Raw genomic sequence first — 12,900 nt, forward strand, 5'->3', positions numbered from 1 at the left:
AAATAGTAATAACAAACCAGAATTTCTGTTGCTATGAAGTTTTAGTGTATTTTGTTCTTCTGTGTTTGTTTTCTGCTCACTTCCCACACTTGGAATAGAGAAGAGGTATCAATATTAAAAACTGCTGAAGAAAAAAACTAAATCCAAAATATGCATTCTACAAATGCAGTGCATTTGTAGAATTACATATATATATAAATACATAAAATAAAGTACTTGTAACTTAATTGTAGCAAAGTCATTGTTCTGGTGGTAAAGCTTTAATTAAGACTTTCATACGTACCAGTGATGAAATTTGGCCCTGCTTAATGTTTGTTTTAACCTTATCTTTTCAAAGGAACACGCTATTTCAAAAGGTCTTAGAAAGAAGAATTGAGATGTCTCTGTGTGTTGTTTATCCCATTGTTATTAACCGCTATAGTTGCGGTAACCTCTTGCTACTCCGCTACTGCTGTGCTTCCTGCTCCCCCTGCCACACACGGGCTCTGTGCACCTCCTGGCTACCCCCACTTACAAAATGAACTTGTTCGTTTTGTGCTGCTACTTCTATGCTCAAAACAAGTCCCAAGGACTTATTTACATTCGAGTTTTACTTTTTCCCTCGCTGCTCCGCTTCGTACTAGCGAAGGAAGTTAGAGAAGGACGGACCTGGGCGCCGGGAGGCCCCAGCGCCGTGTTGCCCCTCCCCGCCTCCAGGGGGCGCGCCCAAGGGCGCAGCGGGCCCGCGGCGGGGCGCGGCCCTCTCTAGCGGCTCTGTGCTCCTCGCTGTGCTCCCGCCGTCCGCCGCCATGCTGGCCTGCCGCGGTCCGGTCCTGCGCGCCGCCCTGCGCCCGGCAGCGCCCTGCGGCCTCGCCTCCTTCCACTGCTCCGCTCACCGCTGCCGGCCTGCCCGTGTCGCTGTGGTGAGTAGTGGCCGCGTCCTGCCGCGCTGGTGCAGAGGCCTCGGAGGCCTGCAGGGACGGGAGGGCGGGGAGCCGCCGCTGCTCCAAGGAGACAGGTTGGGGTTTGCGCCCTGCCTGTCCCCGGCCCCTCTGTAGCTGGCTCAGCTCCAGCCGTGCGATGGGTTCGGCGCGTTCGGGCCCAGGAAAGGCCCGAAGGAAACTGAAACTGAAAAGATAAAGCTGCTGAGTATTTAGTAACTTGAAGGATGGCGGAGCAGGAGTGGGAAACTCGTAAACATTGGTTTCCGTGTAGCTGTCACTGTCCTGGAGCTAAAAGGAGCTGGACTTGGAATTCTGTGCGGTGTATTTGGGGAGGTAGTGGCAGTGCGCAGGTGTCGCAGTTTAACCGGCAGGCGGCTAAACGCTACACAGCTGCTCGCTCCGCCCTCACCCCCACCCGCCTCCAGCGGGAACGGCTCAAAAAAAGAGTTATATTTATGGTTTGAGATAGACAGCTTAATAAACAGATAAGGGAAAAAAAACACAATAATATGATTAAAATACAGAAGAGAAGAGATGCACAGTGCAGTCACCACCCGCTGACTGATACCACGCCAGTCTAGCAGTGGCCCCCAGACAGCTTTTCCCTTGTGTACTAAGTGTGGTGCCTTAAGGTATGGAATATCCTGTTGGTCAGGTTGTTTCAGCTGTCCCGATTGGGGAGCTGGGATTGTTTAGCCTGGAGAGGAGGAGGCTCAGGGGTGACCTTATTGCTGTCTACAACTACCTGAGGGGAGGTTGTAGCCAGAAGGAGGTTGCTCTCTTCTTTCAGGTGGCCAGCACCAGAAGAAGAGGACACAGCCTCAAGCTACGCCAGGGGAAATTTAGGCTCGAGGTGTGGAGAAAGTTCTTCACTGAGAGAGTCATTGGACACTGGAATGGGCTGCCCGGGGAGGTGGTGGAGTCGCCGTCCCTGGAGCTGTTCAAGGCAGGTCTGGACGTGGCACTTGGTGCCATGGTCTAGCCTTGAGCTCTGTGGTAAAGGGTTGGACTTGATCTATGAGGTCTCTTCCAACCTTGGTGATACTGTGATACTGTGACTGTTCCATCTCCCAGCCTGCTCTCTGGTGAGTTGGTGTGAGAAGCTGAAAAGTTAGGGTGAACACTGCTTAACCTAACCTGTTTGTCTTATCAAACGTCCTAGATCCATTCTCATCTTAGATCCAAAACACAGCACTGTACCAGCTATTAGGAGGAAAATTAAGTTATCCCAGACAAAAGCAGGACAACAGGAAATTATTTAAACTGAACTCTGCCCTTCTACCTGAGGGAGGTAGATCATGCTAACAATCTAAAAGAAAGTGAAGAAATGGAGGAGTTACAGGTTGCCAAAGGAAAATTTAGGCTGTAGGTAGCGTCTCAAATGGATACGCAGTTTTGGAGCTCAGTGGGCAGCATCTGAAGCTCAAGGCTTGTGTAGTCTTGACAACATAAAATGGAAAGACATAAAGAAGGCATTAGCTGCATGAAGAAGTGTGGGGCAGAGCTGGTTTAGGAACGGACAGAATGCCAGTCCAAATGTCTAAAAGGTAACGTACCAGGAATGCCATCATTTTAGTGAAGGAGAGCTTTCTATATAGTGTTGTTGTTCATGGTAGTGATAGAAGTTTCTGACAATGGTGAAGAAGACAGATCTGTCACCAAGAAGGCTCTGAAATAATAGAAGAGGGTAGTGGTTTAGTGCTTTGGTTTCATTGACTTTCAAAAATATCATTGAAGTGTTGCTTACAGAAGATAACTTCTAACACAATTGTTTGTATGTCTGTTCAGTCTAAACTAAAAGAGAGACAAAAAGTTGGGAAGTAGAAGGCAGCTTTTATTTATCAGAGCAGCAGAACTGTAGTTGAAATTATCACAGAGGATCATTCATGGATCTTACTCATTTGGTCAAGTGATGGTAGGATGTTATGTGTAAAAGGGCAGGCTGTTGTGATCTGAAAGCCCCTAAAGGTCCAACATTTCTAACAGGGTTTCAGTTGTGAAGTTTCTGTTCATGCTTCTGTGTTTAAAATTTTTCAAGCTTCTACAAATGGAGATAAAACCAGGAGGGGAAAGTGTGAAGACATTCTTTAACTGGATTTTTTTTTTCTTTTAAAACAAACAAAAAGACCTTGCAGAAGCTCATATATATATGCTTCCAGGAACTAGGCAATCATTTGGACATTCTATTTTGTTCCTATATTTGCTTTTTTTCCCTGGGTTTTTAAAAATGTTCATTTTTTTTCCTCTTCTACTTTGTGAAGGACTTTATCCACCCACATAAAAATGACTGATTGCTTTGTGCTTTTTATTCTCCAGTGTGTATAAACAAACTCAAAGTATTATTGTCATGGTAATAGGGAAAAGTATGGCTCATATGGCATAATTGGATTAAAAGTGATTTAGCCTTTGATCTCTGATGGGGACCCTCAGACACACAGCAGCAGATAAAATAGTTTATCCTGAGTGCTGCATCTAACTGCACTTGTCCCACTTCTGGTTGATGGGAAGGTGCTTCACATGGGTATAGACACTTCATAAATAAGTGTATGATACCCAAAATAACTCATTGAGTACACAATAAAACCATACCTGAGAGTATCATGTCAGTTTATTAATTTTGAGGACCAAAGCCATAGGCAGTAAGTAGATATTAGTTATTTCTGAGCCCTGTCTGTGATGGGTAGCTATAAATAGGAGATGCTGGTGCTGCAGTATGTCAGATGGCAACATCAGTGCAAATGGAATGAAGTAGACTGATTTAGTTGTTGCTAAGTTGGTTTTATAGCAGGGCTGGAGGGAGATTTGTTGCTTGATTTAATCAATTTTTTAATCTTAGAAGGCTTGTGAAAGATCCTCTAGGAAGTTTTGTATCACCTGAAGTAGTCTCTTGTTTTTTTTACTACAGGTCCTGTCTGGTTGTGGTGTCTATGATGGCACAGAAATCCATGAAGCCTCAGCGTAAGTTGCTTTATGAAACTGTAGGCTCAAAAAAAGAGTCTCCTTTATATTACAACAGTCTGTTGAAATTAGTTCTGTTCTCTCTGGCTTCATAAAAAGATGTATGATGGAGTTTAACAGCTTTCACGCTGTGTAATTGGGAGCTCAGGCCATGACCTTGGGGTACTCAGTGGCAGTACTCTGGAATACAGCACAATGTGTGTGGTGCCGGAGCAGGGAGTTTGAAAGAGACTTTCTCTCCTTCAGAAACAGAAATTCACAGTTCCAGGATCAGTTTGCAGAGGAGAGAGTTAATTAGAGACTTTGTTTCATAGTCACTGATCTAACATTAGAATTGTTAATACTCAAGTTAAATTGTTAACTCCTGGTATTAATTGTGAAGAGATGTTTTATCTAGACACATAGGTATAGTAATTGTGGGAACTCTTGCATAACACGTAGGAACTTGCAGTGAGAAAGTTAAGTTTATTGTTGTTCTTGGTTGCCTGTGTAAGAGCACTGAACAAAGGAACTCTGTAACTTCCCTGACCCTACTTGTAAACTGACTTTCTGCTCTGCGCTTTGTTGCATACAGGGATTTCGCTACTATGTGCTCAGTATGTTGGGTCGGGCTTGTGATTTTCCTTTTCAAAATCAGGTGGTGGAATACTTGTAGCAAGACTCAGGGACCAGATGAAACCTCTCCTCTTAGTTTTTCAGCACATTTTAACTCTGTTTGTAGCATACTGGTACACCTTAGTCGTGGGGGAGCTGAGGTTCAGATGTACGCTCCAGATGTTCCTCAGATGCATGTTATCGACCACAGTAAAGGACAACCAGCTGAAGCTGAGTCCAGGTAAAGTCTGTGTTTAACGTATTTTCCATGACTGCTGAGTCTCATTCTCTTAGGTATGCTTCAGACACAGCAGCCTGTAACTGCAGTTGTAGCACCTTGCTGACCTTCTTTACTGGCTTTATGCTAGCTGGCATTTTGACTGGAGCAAAATACTAAAGTTTTTTTAGACTTGCTTCTAGGCAATCTATTAATGCCTGTTTTTCCCAGTAGTAGTGTTTCAGAACATCAGCAGCTTCTGTTCTTGGTTCCTCCTTTTCTCCCCGTCCTGTTCCTCTGCCAAATCTTTCTTTGTGCCCTTCTGTGTGCAGATACTTCATTAATCTTGTTTTATTTCTGGTTCTTCAAGGAATGTATTAGTGGAATCTGCAAGGATTGCTCGGGGTAAAATTGCAAGCCTGGCTAAGCTTACTACGGCAGACCATGATGCTGTGATATTCCCTGGTGGATTTGGAGCTGCTAAAAACTTGTGAGTGCCAACTAAGCAGTAGACTACTCTGCAAAATTAATTGTCAACTATTTCTAATTTACTATATTTCATGGAATAAAATTAGAAGGCATAAGTGGCCCTAATTACTATATGTGTTAAAACTCTTTAACAAGTAAAACTCCTTTCAAAACGTTTTGAGTTAACTTGTGCTATTCATGATGGTATCCAATCATGGTTCTTGCTCACTTGGACATATTTTCAATTTTCTGAACACTGCTGGTGAGAATTCTGGAGTTCAGATAATGCACAAGAAGTCCATTTTCACCCACCTTTATGGTGATTCTGGTTTGGAGCCTAACTGAGGAAAGTGAAGCTCAAACTTCAGCAGTTTTTCTGTTTCTTCATGTCTGCCTACCAGAAAGTCCCCTCTTTCATTAGTAATGACAAAATTATAGCTAGCTAAAAAACAAACCAAAACATTAAAAAAAAACCCTTATGTTTTCACTGGCTTTGGGAAAGCCAAATGTTATTTCCCTTTTCTCCTTAGGTATTTTTCTTTGTTGTAAAAATTGTTCCACTTCTCAGTAGTCCTAGAAAGCTGATTTTACAGTTCTTATTTCTAGATATTTATACCAAGTAAGGAACTTTCTGACATACCAAAAACCTTTAGAAGTGAGTCATTGTGGCTGAAACATTGATGGTCAGCTTCAGGCTTTTCCACTCACGTTTTAGAAGTTACTAAGTTTGTGATGACCCTTGAGAGCCAGTCTCAGAGCAGATAAGCATCTCTGTTTTGTGGGTTTATACTGAGGTATGTATAAAGTTTCTTGTCGTGGCAGATCTACCTTTGCTGTTGATGGGAAAGATTGCAAGGTGAACAAAGAAGTTGAACGTGTCTTGAAAGATTTCCACAAAGCAGGGAAACCTATTGGGTATGTATGTTAGTGGGAGGGGCATTTGGTTGATAGTGTGAGCACGGGGACAGTGTACATTTTGGTGTGATGCAGAGCTAGAAAAAGCATCTTCTGGTTTCTGAAATCTGTAGCTGATTTTTTAAAATGTGTTTTTCAAGATGCATGTCTGTGTAGGTGTTTGTCAGGGAAGCTAAGTAAATGCTGAGTGCAGGTTGCCTTGTGATTTCCGCTCTGTAAGACTGTGTCCATTTGAATCTTCAATTATGACCAAGTTTTGAAAGAGTGCAATTGGAGAATCACTCTTACTGTTCCTTTATTACAGTCTTTGCTGCATTTCACCAGTGTTGGCAGCAAAGGTTCTCTCTGGTGCTGAAGTAACTGTGGGCCATGAAGAAGAGGAAGGTGGCAAGTGGCCTTATGCTGGGACTGCAGGAGCCATTAAAGAACTGGGAGGAAAGCACTGTGTGAAAGAAGTGACTATATCCTTTGTTCTTAATTTCCATATGGGGAGACAGTACAGGTGCAGGAATGTGTCATTACAGTAATGAGTGCATGCAGGGTCTCTGCTTGTCCTCTTGCATTTAGTGGGAATATGGAGTATACAGCAAGTAGCATGTAGTCCAGGGCATGATGAGAAACATTGTCTTCACAGCTGTGGAGTTAAAAGTCCTCAGCTGTTGCCATAGAACTGCCTTGGACAGGTGGTAATGCAGTAAATGTTGAAGGAGTTTGCACATAAAACTGACATGAATTGCAACTGGTCACTTCGCTTTTCCTGTAGGCTAATGTTGTAGTCAGACAGTACTCAAAGACGTTTCATCACAGTAACTTTCATGGGTTTTCTTGTGTTTCTGAGCATTCCCACAGACTGCTTTTGCAGTGTTTGTTTAGATTTCTGCCAAAAACAGTCTCTGGTATCTTGGATTGTAGGTTGCAGCTGTCCTTGCAGTATGGTGTATTTGGAGGCATTTTTTTACAGGATAGTGGAGTTGTGAGGTTTTGTCAATGATGGTTTATTGATCTTGGAGGTCTTTTCTAACCTAAACGATTCTGTGATTGTGCAAACAGCCTCTGCAAGTGAGACACAGGTTGTGTTTTCCTTAACTCCCTTTTACGAAGCTCATGTGGATACAAAAAACAAGGTGGTGACTACCCCAGCATTTATGTGTGAAACAGAGTTACATAAAATCTTCGATGGCATTGGGGCCATGGTAAAGGATGTGCTAAAATTAACAGGCAAATGAAGAAACCCAGACCGTACATCTTTAAGAGTAGAGTTTAGTATCAAATACAGTATGGACCAATGGAAACATTTTCACCTGCTTGTCCTGTTCACGCTCTAGTGAATGCTGATATGAAGCTGATTGATTCCCAGCCTTGAGGTTTTCCATGTCCTTTCTGAAAGGGGCCTGCAGAGAGAAAGCTTTAACAGAATGCAAGCTGAGTGGCCTGAGACACAAAGCATTGCCTGGAGCTTTTTTGACTGGAGAAGGCTGTACAGATTCTGAAACCAGCCCTGCTGATGTACCACTGTCATACCACTTCTATGGATGTGAACAAGAAACTAAAGACCCTTGGAGAAGCTGAGGGCAGCTGTGTTGAAGGGATATAGTGGATGCAGTGGCAGTGTATCTAGGTGAATGAAGAATGGAAGTCTGGAGGAATTAGTGTGTGGTTCATTTATGTGCACAGGCCTGTATTTGTGAACTAAAAGCTGGGGTCAGCTGTCAAGGGAATCTTCCACATACTAAGTAGGTTGGTGTTAATAAAAAGATCAGTGTTTAAGGTTTTCCTCTTTTCATAAAAGAGACATTCTTAATATTGATCAGCAGCAGGACCTATGTCTACTCTCCCAACACTAGCACTTGGAAAAAATTATCCATTGGCCCATCATAACTGAAAAAGTCTTTAAATGGAGGGAAAATACCTGCTGCTGAGACGCACAATTTTTAAGGATAATACCCATGTTGAAATAGTTGCATGACTAGCAGTGGATGGAAAAAACAGTCTCAACTTAGCCTTACTTTTCCTGCTTTAGAATAATAAAGCTTTCTCCAAAGAATTGTTACTGAATGTCTGGAATAATGATGTATAAATAAATTAATTTCTGCCTTTATCTCACCCTTGTCGCTTCAGTTTTGTTTTACAGCTGCATCCAATAATGCTGGTTGATTCATTCTAGCAGTTATTCTGCTTTTCAATTCTCTTTGCACCTGAGACATTTTTTTAAGATAGACTCTAGCAATGTCTCCTTCCCCTCTCCCAAGTTACTTGTCACCTAGGAGGCAACATTTGTGGAATTTAAAACAAATAAATCGACACCCCTTACTTAGTATTAACTTTCCTTTTATGTGGCAGACATGCTGAAGGGAGCCTGTGTTTTTGAGGGAGAATTGTTTGTTTCCTAAATTAAATCTACAACCCTTAGATTGAGTTGGAGTACTGTAAGTACTGTCTGTGGCTGAAGACTTGATAGGAATGTGGAATTAATTTTGTTAGAACAAAAATGAGGAATGAAGCTTGTTCAGTTGATGCTCACAGAGTAAGTGGATTTGATTCTGGAGCCTTTTAGTATGTGATCTTTTCGTCACAAAAATCATGTTAGGATTTAGAAGATCTGAATTTGTAATTCAAAGATGGTGCTGTTTTCTTGGGGGATTTCATAGAGCTATCTTGTGCAGATCACAAACTCCAGCATAGATACAGAGAAATCAGAAACCAGATCATGATAGCAGGCCTGGTTTGTAAAGTGGATTCTGCAACTTTACGGCTTGTGCATGAAATTGTCAGTATGAAGTTGGTGAGAAGGAGAATTTAAAATACTGTCTCTGCAATTCAGTCTAAATAAAGCCTTTCCTCCATAAGGTTTGCTTATATGTAAGTGGATGATTTTAACACAGTTTTTATGCACATGAGGGTTAGCAGAGTATGTGAGGTCTTTAGATAAAATGGTGACATTTAAAATGTGTTTATTTTCTGCATCTGCAGGAGTTTTAACAGAAATGTGCTAACAGAATAAAGTATCACAAAGGAGTATTGGATGCTATTAGAATCCCTGGAGCAGAGGAAGAAGAGCTGCTGCCAGTCTCAAGTTGTGCCAGAGGAAGTATAGGCTGGACGTTAGGAGGAAGTTCTTCACAAAGAGAGTGGTTTGCCATTGGAATGGGCTGCACAGGGAGGTGGTGGAGTCACTGTCCCTGGAGGTGTTCAAGAAGAGACTGGATGAGTGACTTAGTGCCGTGGTCTAGTTGATTGGACAGGGCTGGGTGCTAGGTTGGACTGGATTATCTTGGAGGTCACTTCCAACCTGGCTGATTCTATAATTCTATACCTTCCTCTGCTCTAAGAATAATCTGAACTGATCTCAACTCTTCCCCTTGGGGTCTGTGAGTTACATCTGTCTGGTTGATGTGGTGGTGTTAGGTCATAGGCTGGGTGTAATGATCTCAGAGGTCTATTCCAGTGTCAATGATTCTGTAATTGGCTCCTCTCACCACAGCAGGCTGTGTCTATGTATTTTTGATTTCTTGTATTTGAAGCTCCTAATAAGTGCAACATAAAGCTTTCTTAGATTCTAAGCCTTCTGAACCTTAGATTCAGATGTCTTGATGGAAACCATGATTTTTTGGGAGAAATTGATATTACCATGCAGTAAACAGTTGTTGCAAGTTGGTTGGGAATCGTCCAGATTCTCTGATGTTCTTTTTTGAATCTAGATATGCAAATAGTGAAGGCTACTCATAATCTACTGTGTAGCTTTCTAAGTAGGTGCAATGGTGGTCATGTGTGCCCTTTACTTGATGGCTTCCAGGCTGGATTATCATGGTAGCACAGTCTCATACTCAAGTATACAAGAAGCTCACCTAATATGACATGATACCTCCTCTGCTAAATAACAGCAATACTCTGAAGTGATGCTCTCAATATCAGTCACTCTTTGAAGGCAGTGAGTTAGAGGAATTAAGGAACCAGCTCCTCTTCAGTGCCTGAAATGCTTTTCAAGGGAGTTACAAAACACAAGTTATTAATACAGTGTTGTCAGTACTGCAAGCTTGACCATTTCATGAAGGTGGAGCCAACCAGGGAAATCAAAGGCAAAATTTTATTCTCAGCAATAATCACATGATAGAGCCCTTCTCTTACCCTTCTTTTTTTTCCTCATCACTGGAAGGTAACATTTTTAAGGGAGAAGTAATCATGCACCAGAATTGCCTTTTTTATTCTCTTTATTTTCACAGTAATGTGCTGAGTACAAACCTTTTCTGGATACTTTAAAATTATTTTTTCTACTTTTTTTATTAATAGAATGACTTTTAAATTTGTCAGCGGATACAAGACTGTCCTCTTGGCCTTCAGCCAGTGTAAACTTGCAGGGAAATTCCTTGTGCATTTAGAGATTAGTACAGACGTTTGTCTGCCAAGCTGTGTTTTTCCTTTCCTTCCATAGGGCTGTTTGGAGCTGCTGAGGGATTTGATGGTTTAAGTAAGTGGACAGAAGTTCATGATTCATATGTTTTGTTAAATGCCATCAGAAATAAGTGAATGAATTCTTCAAGCCTCCACAAGGAGGCATGCAGTACCCAGCCTACCCATCCTGACAGTTTTATCATAGAATCATAGCATGGTCCGGGCTGGAAAGGACCTCCTAAAGTCATCTAGTCCAACCCCCTTCTGCAGTCATCAGGGGCATCCTCAACTAGATCAGGTTGCCCAGAGCCCTGTTGAGCCTGATCTTGAATCTCTCCAGGGAAGGGGCCTCAATCACTCCCTGGGCAACCTGTTCCAGTGCTCCTCATAGTAAAGAACCTGTTCCTAAAATTCAATCTAAATCTGCTGTTCTCTACTTTGAAGCCATTGTCCCTCATCCTGTCACTGAAGGCCTTTGTATACAGTCTCTCTCCCTCCTTCTTGTAGGTCCCCTTCAGGTCCTGAAAGACTGCTATTAGGTTTCCCTGGAGCCTCCTCTTCTCCAGGCTGAATACCCCCAGCTTCCTCAGCCTGTCCTCATAGCAGAGGTGCTCCAACCCCCTGATCTTTTTCTTGGCTTTCCTCTGGATCTGCTTCATCAGGGCCATGCTCTTCATATATTCAGGACCTGGAAGGAGTACTCCAGGTAAGGTCTTACCAGAGCAGAGTAAAGTGATAGAATCAACTCTCTGGGTCTGCTGGCCACGCTTCTTTGGATGCAGCTCAGGATGTGATTTGCCTTCTGGGCTGCAAGTGCACAGCATCTGCTCATGTCCTATTTCAGAAAGCATTTGAGAACTTTGTCTTTCTGAGAGGAAATGGTAAATAAACGCCTCTCCTGCACTCTTTTGGTTGTCTAGTGATGCGGTGAGGTTAACTTAACCGGTGTGGGGAGGAGTTCTCACCTTGGAGTTGTTTCTACCTGCCCTATTTTGCCCTCATTGATGATTGCACACACATGAAAAAGTCACAGAGTGTTTTTTGGCAGATTGTTGCAGTATTCACAGGTCAACAGTGTTTTTTTCTTTTAAAGGCAGAAATGAGTTGGGGGTGGAGGTGCTGTTTTGGTTTTAACCATTCGGTTTGTGGCTACAACAGGGACATGTTTTGGGTAAATGAGATGTCAGCAGGGGGCACTTTGCCAACGATGTTCTGTGCAGGTTTTCACTTAGCCAGCTGTTGTTTGTGACATTTTTGTGTTGACGTTTTGGACTGGTTGAGGGAGTCAAACGCTGCTTCCTGCTTGTTAAGCAAAAATAAATAGGAAATCCAGTTCCATCACAATGTATATATTTGTCCCATGAGTCTTCAACACGATGATTTGTTTGTCCCCTCAAAAGTATAATATCAAGTATACTTGCATTAGTCTCTAAAGCCTTCCTGTAATGTAATTATCACTGAAAAATGAGGAGAAGTGTAGTATAAAGTCATAAAGGTATAGAATGAGGGAGTGCTTTTTGTTGTTTGGTTTGTGACGGGCCTGGAGCACAGAACCTATGAGGAGCATCTGAGGGAGGGGAGCTGGGATTGTTCAGTATGGAGCAGAGGACACTGAGGGGAAACCTTATTGCTCTCTACAACTACCTGAAGGAAGTTTGGAGCAAGGAGAGTGCAGTCTCTTCCTGATGTCACATGACAGGACTAAAGGAAATGGTTTCAAGCTGAATGTTAGGAAATATTTCTTCACTGAAAGGGTTCTCAAACCTTGAAATCTTCTGCCCCAGGGCATTGGTGGAGTCACCATCTCTGGAGATGTTTAAGGAGCGTGAGAACTTTGCACTTAAGGACACAGTTTGGTGTTGATTCTTCAGTGCTGGGTTGAGGGCTGGACTGAATGATCTCTGAGGTTCCTTCCAAACAGATGTTTTCTGGCATTCTGTGACCTTTTTTTTGCTGTGTTTTGTTGTTTTATTAAAAATTAATAGTAACAGCCAATGTGACTGAAACCCAAGGTTTCTAGGGAGGTCTTTTTTCAGGCCAAGAAGTACTGCTGGAAGGAAGCACATTGTTTGTGGAAGGGGCTGTGAGTTTGCAAGCTGACAGTATCTTATGTGTGTGTATATACATACATTTTTTTGGTCAATATTTTTTTTCAGAATGGGAGTTCAGCAAATTCCTCATATGCAAGTAGTTGAGAGTTGCCACGTATGCATGTTGTGTGCCTCACCATCTTTTCAGAAGTGGAGGGCTGCATAAGTGACTGTCAGATTTTTTAGAAGTCCCTGAGATTGAGGACAAGCTGTTTTGAAGTTTGGAACTCACAAACCTGTACAGATTCCACTTTCTGGACTTTGTGATTAGGCAATTAGCTTTACTAACTGTAGGAACAAGTGGAATACACATAAAGAACTCCTAGAGACCCAGCAATTGCTCTCA

The 12,900-nt window shown here is 42.5% G+C and overlaps 1 protein-coding gene across 1 annotated transcript; it reads left to right on the forward strand.

Annotated features, from left to right (window-relative positions):
• Positions 1 to 727: 727 nt before the first annotated feature.
• Positions 728 to 8,173, forward strand: GATD3 (glutamine amidotransferase class 1 domain containing 3). The gene is made up of 7 exons (XM_064152629.1): positions 728 to 902; positions 3,829 to 3,881; positions 4,603 to 4,716; positions 5,063 to 5,182; positions 5,983 to 6,075; positions 6,380 to 6,536; positions 7,173 to 8,173. The coding sequence occupies exons 1-7, from the start codon at positions 789 to 791 to the stop codon at positions 7,299 to 7,301; spliced, it is 780 nt and encodes a 259-aa protein (XP_064008699.1). The 5' UTR covers positions 728 to 788; the 3' UTR covers positions 7,302 to 8,173.
• The last annotated feature ends 4,727 nt before the right edge of the window (positions 8,174 to 12,900 follow it).

The sequence above is a fragment of the Pogoniulus pusillus genome, chromosome 12 (genome assembly GCF_015220805.1).
Source record: "Pogoniulus pusillus isolate bPogPus1 chromosome 12, bPogPus1.pri, whole genome shotgun sequence".
In the NCBI taxonomy this organism is placed as follows: domain Eukaryota; kingdom Metazoa; phylum Chordata; class Aves; order Piciformes; family Lybiidae; genus Pogoniulus; species Pogoniulus pusillus.

Bases quoted from the DNA above. Each gene is read 5' to 3' on its own strand.
- GATD3 (XM_064152629.1), top strand. From the start codon at position 789: ATGCTGGCCTGCCGCGGTCCGGTCCTGCGCGCCGCCCTGCGCCCGGCA. The intron at 3,882-4,602 runs GTAAGTTGCTTT...CTCTGTTTGTAG, and splicing joins GAAATCCATGAAGCCTCAGC to CATACTGGTACACCTTAGTC. The intron at 4,717-5,062 runs GTAAAGTCTGTG...TGGTTCTTCAAG, and splicing joins CCAGCTGAAGCTGAGTCCAG to GAATGTATTAGTGGAATCTG.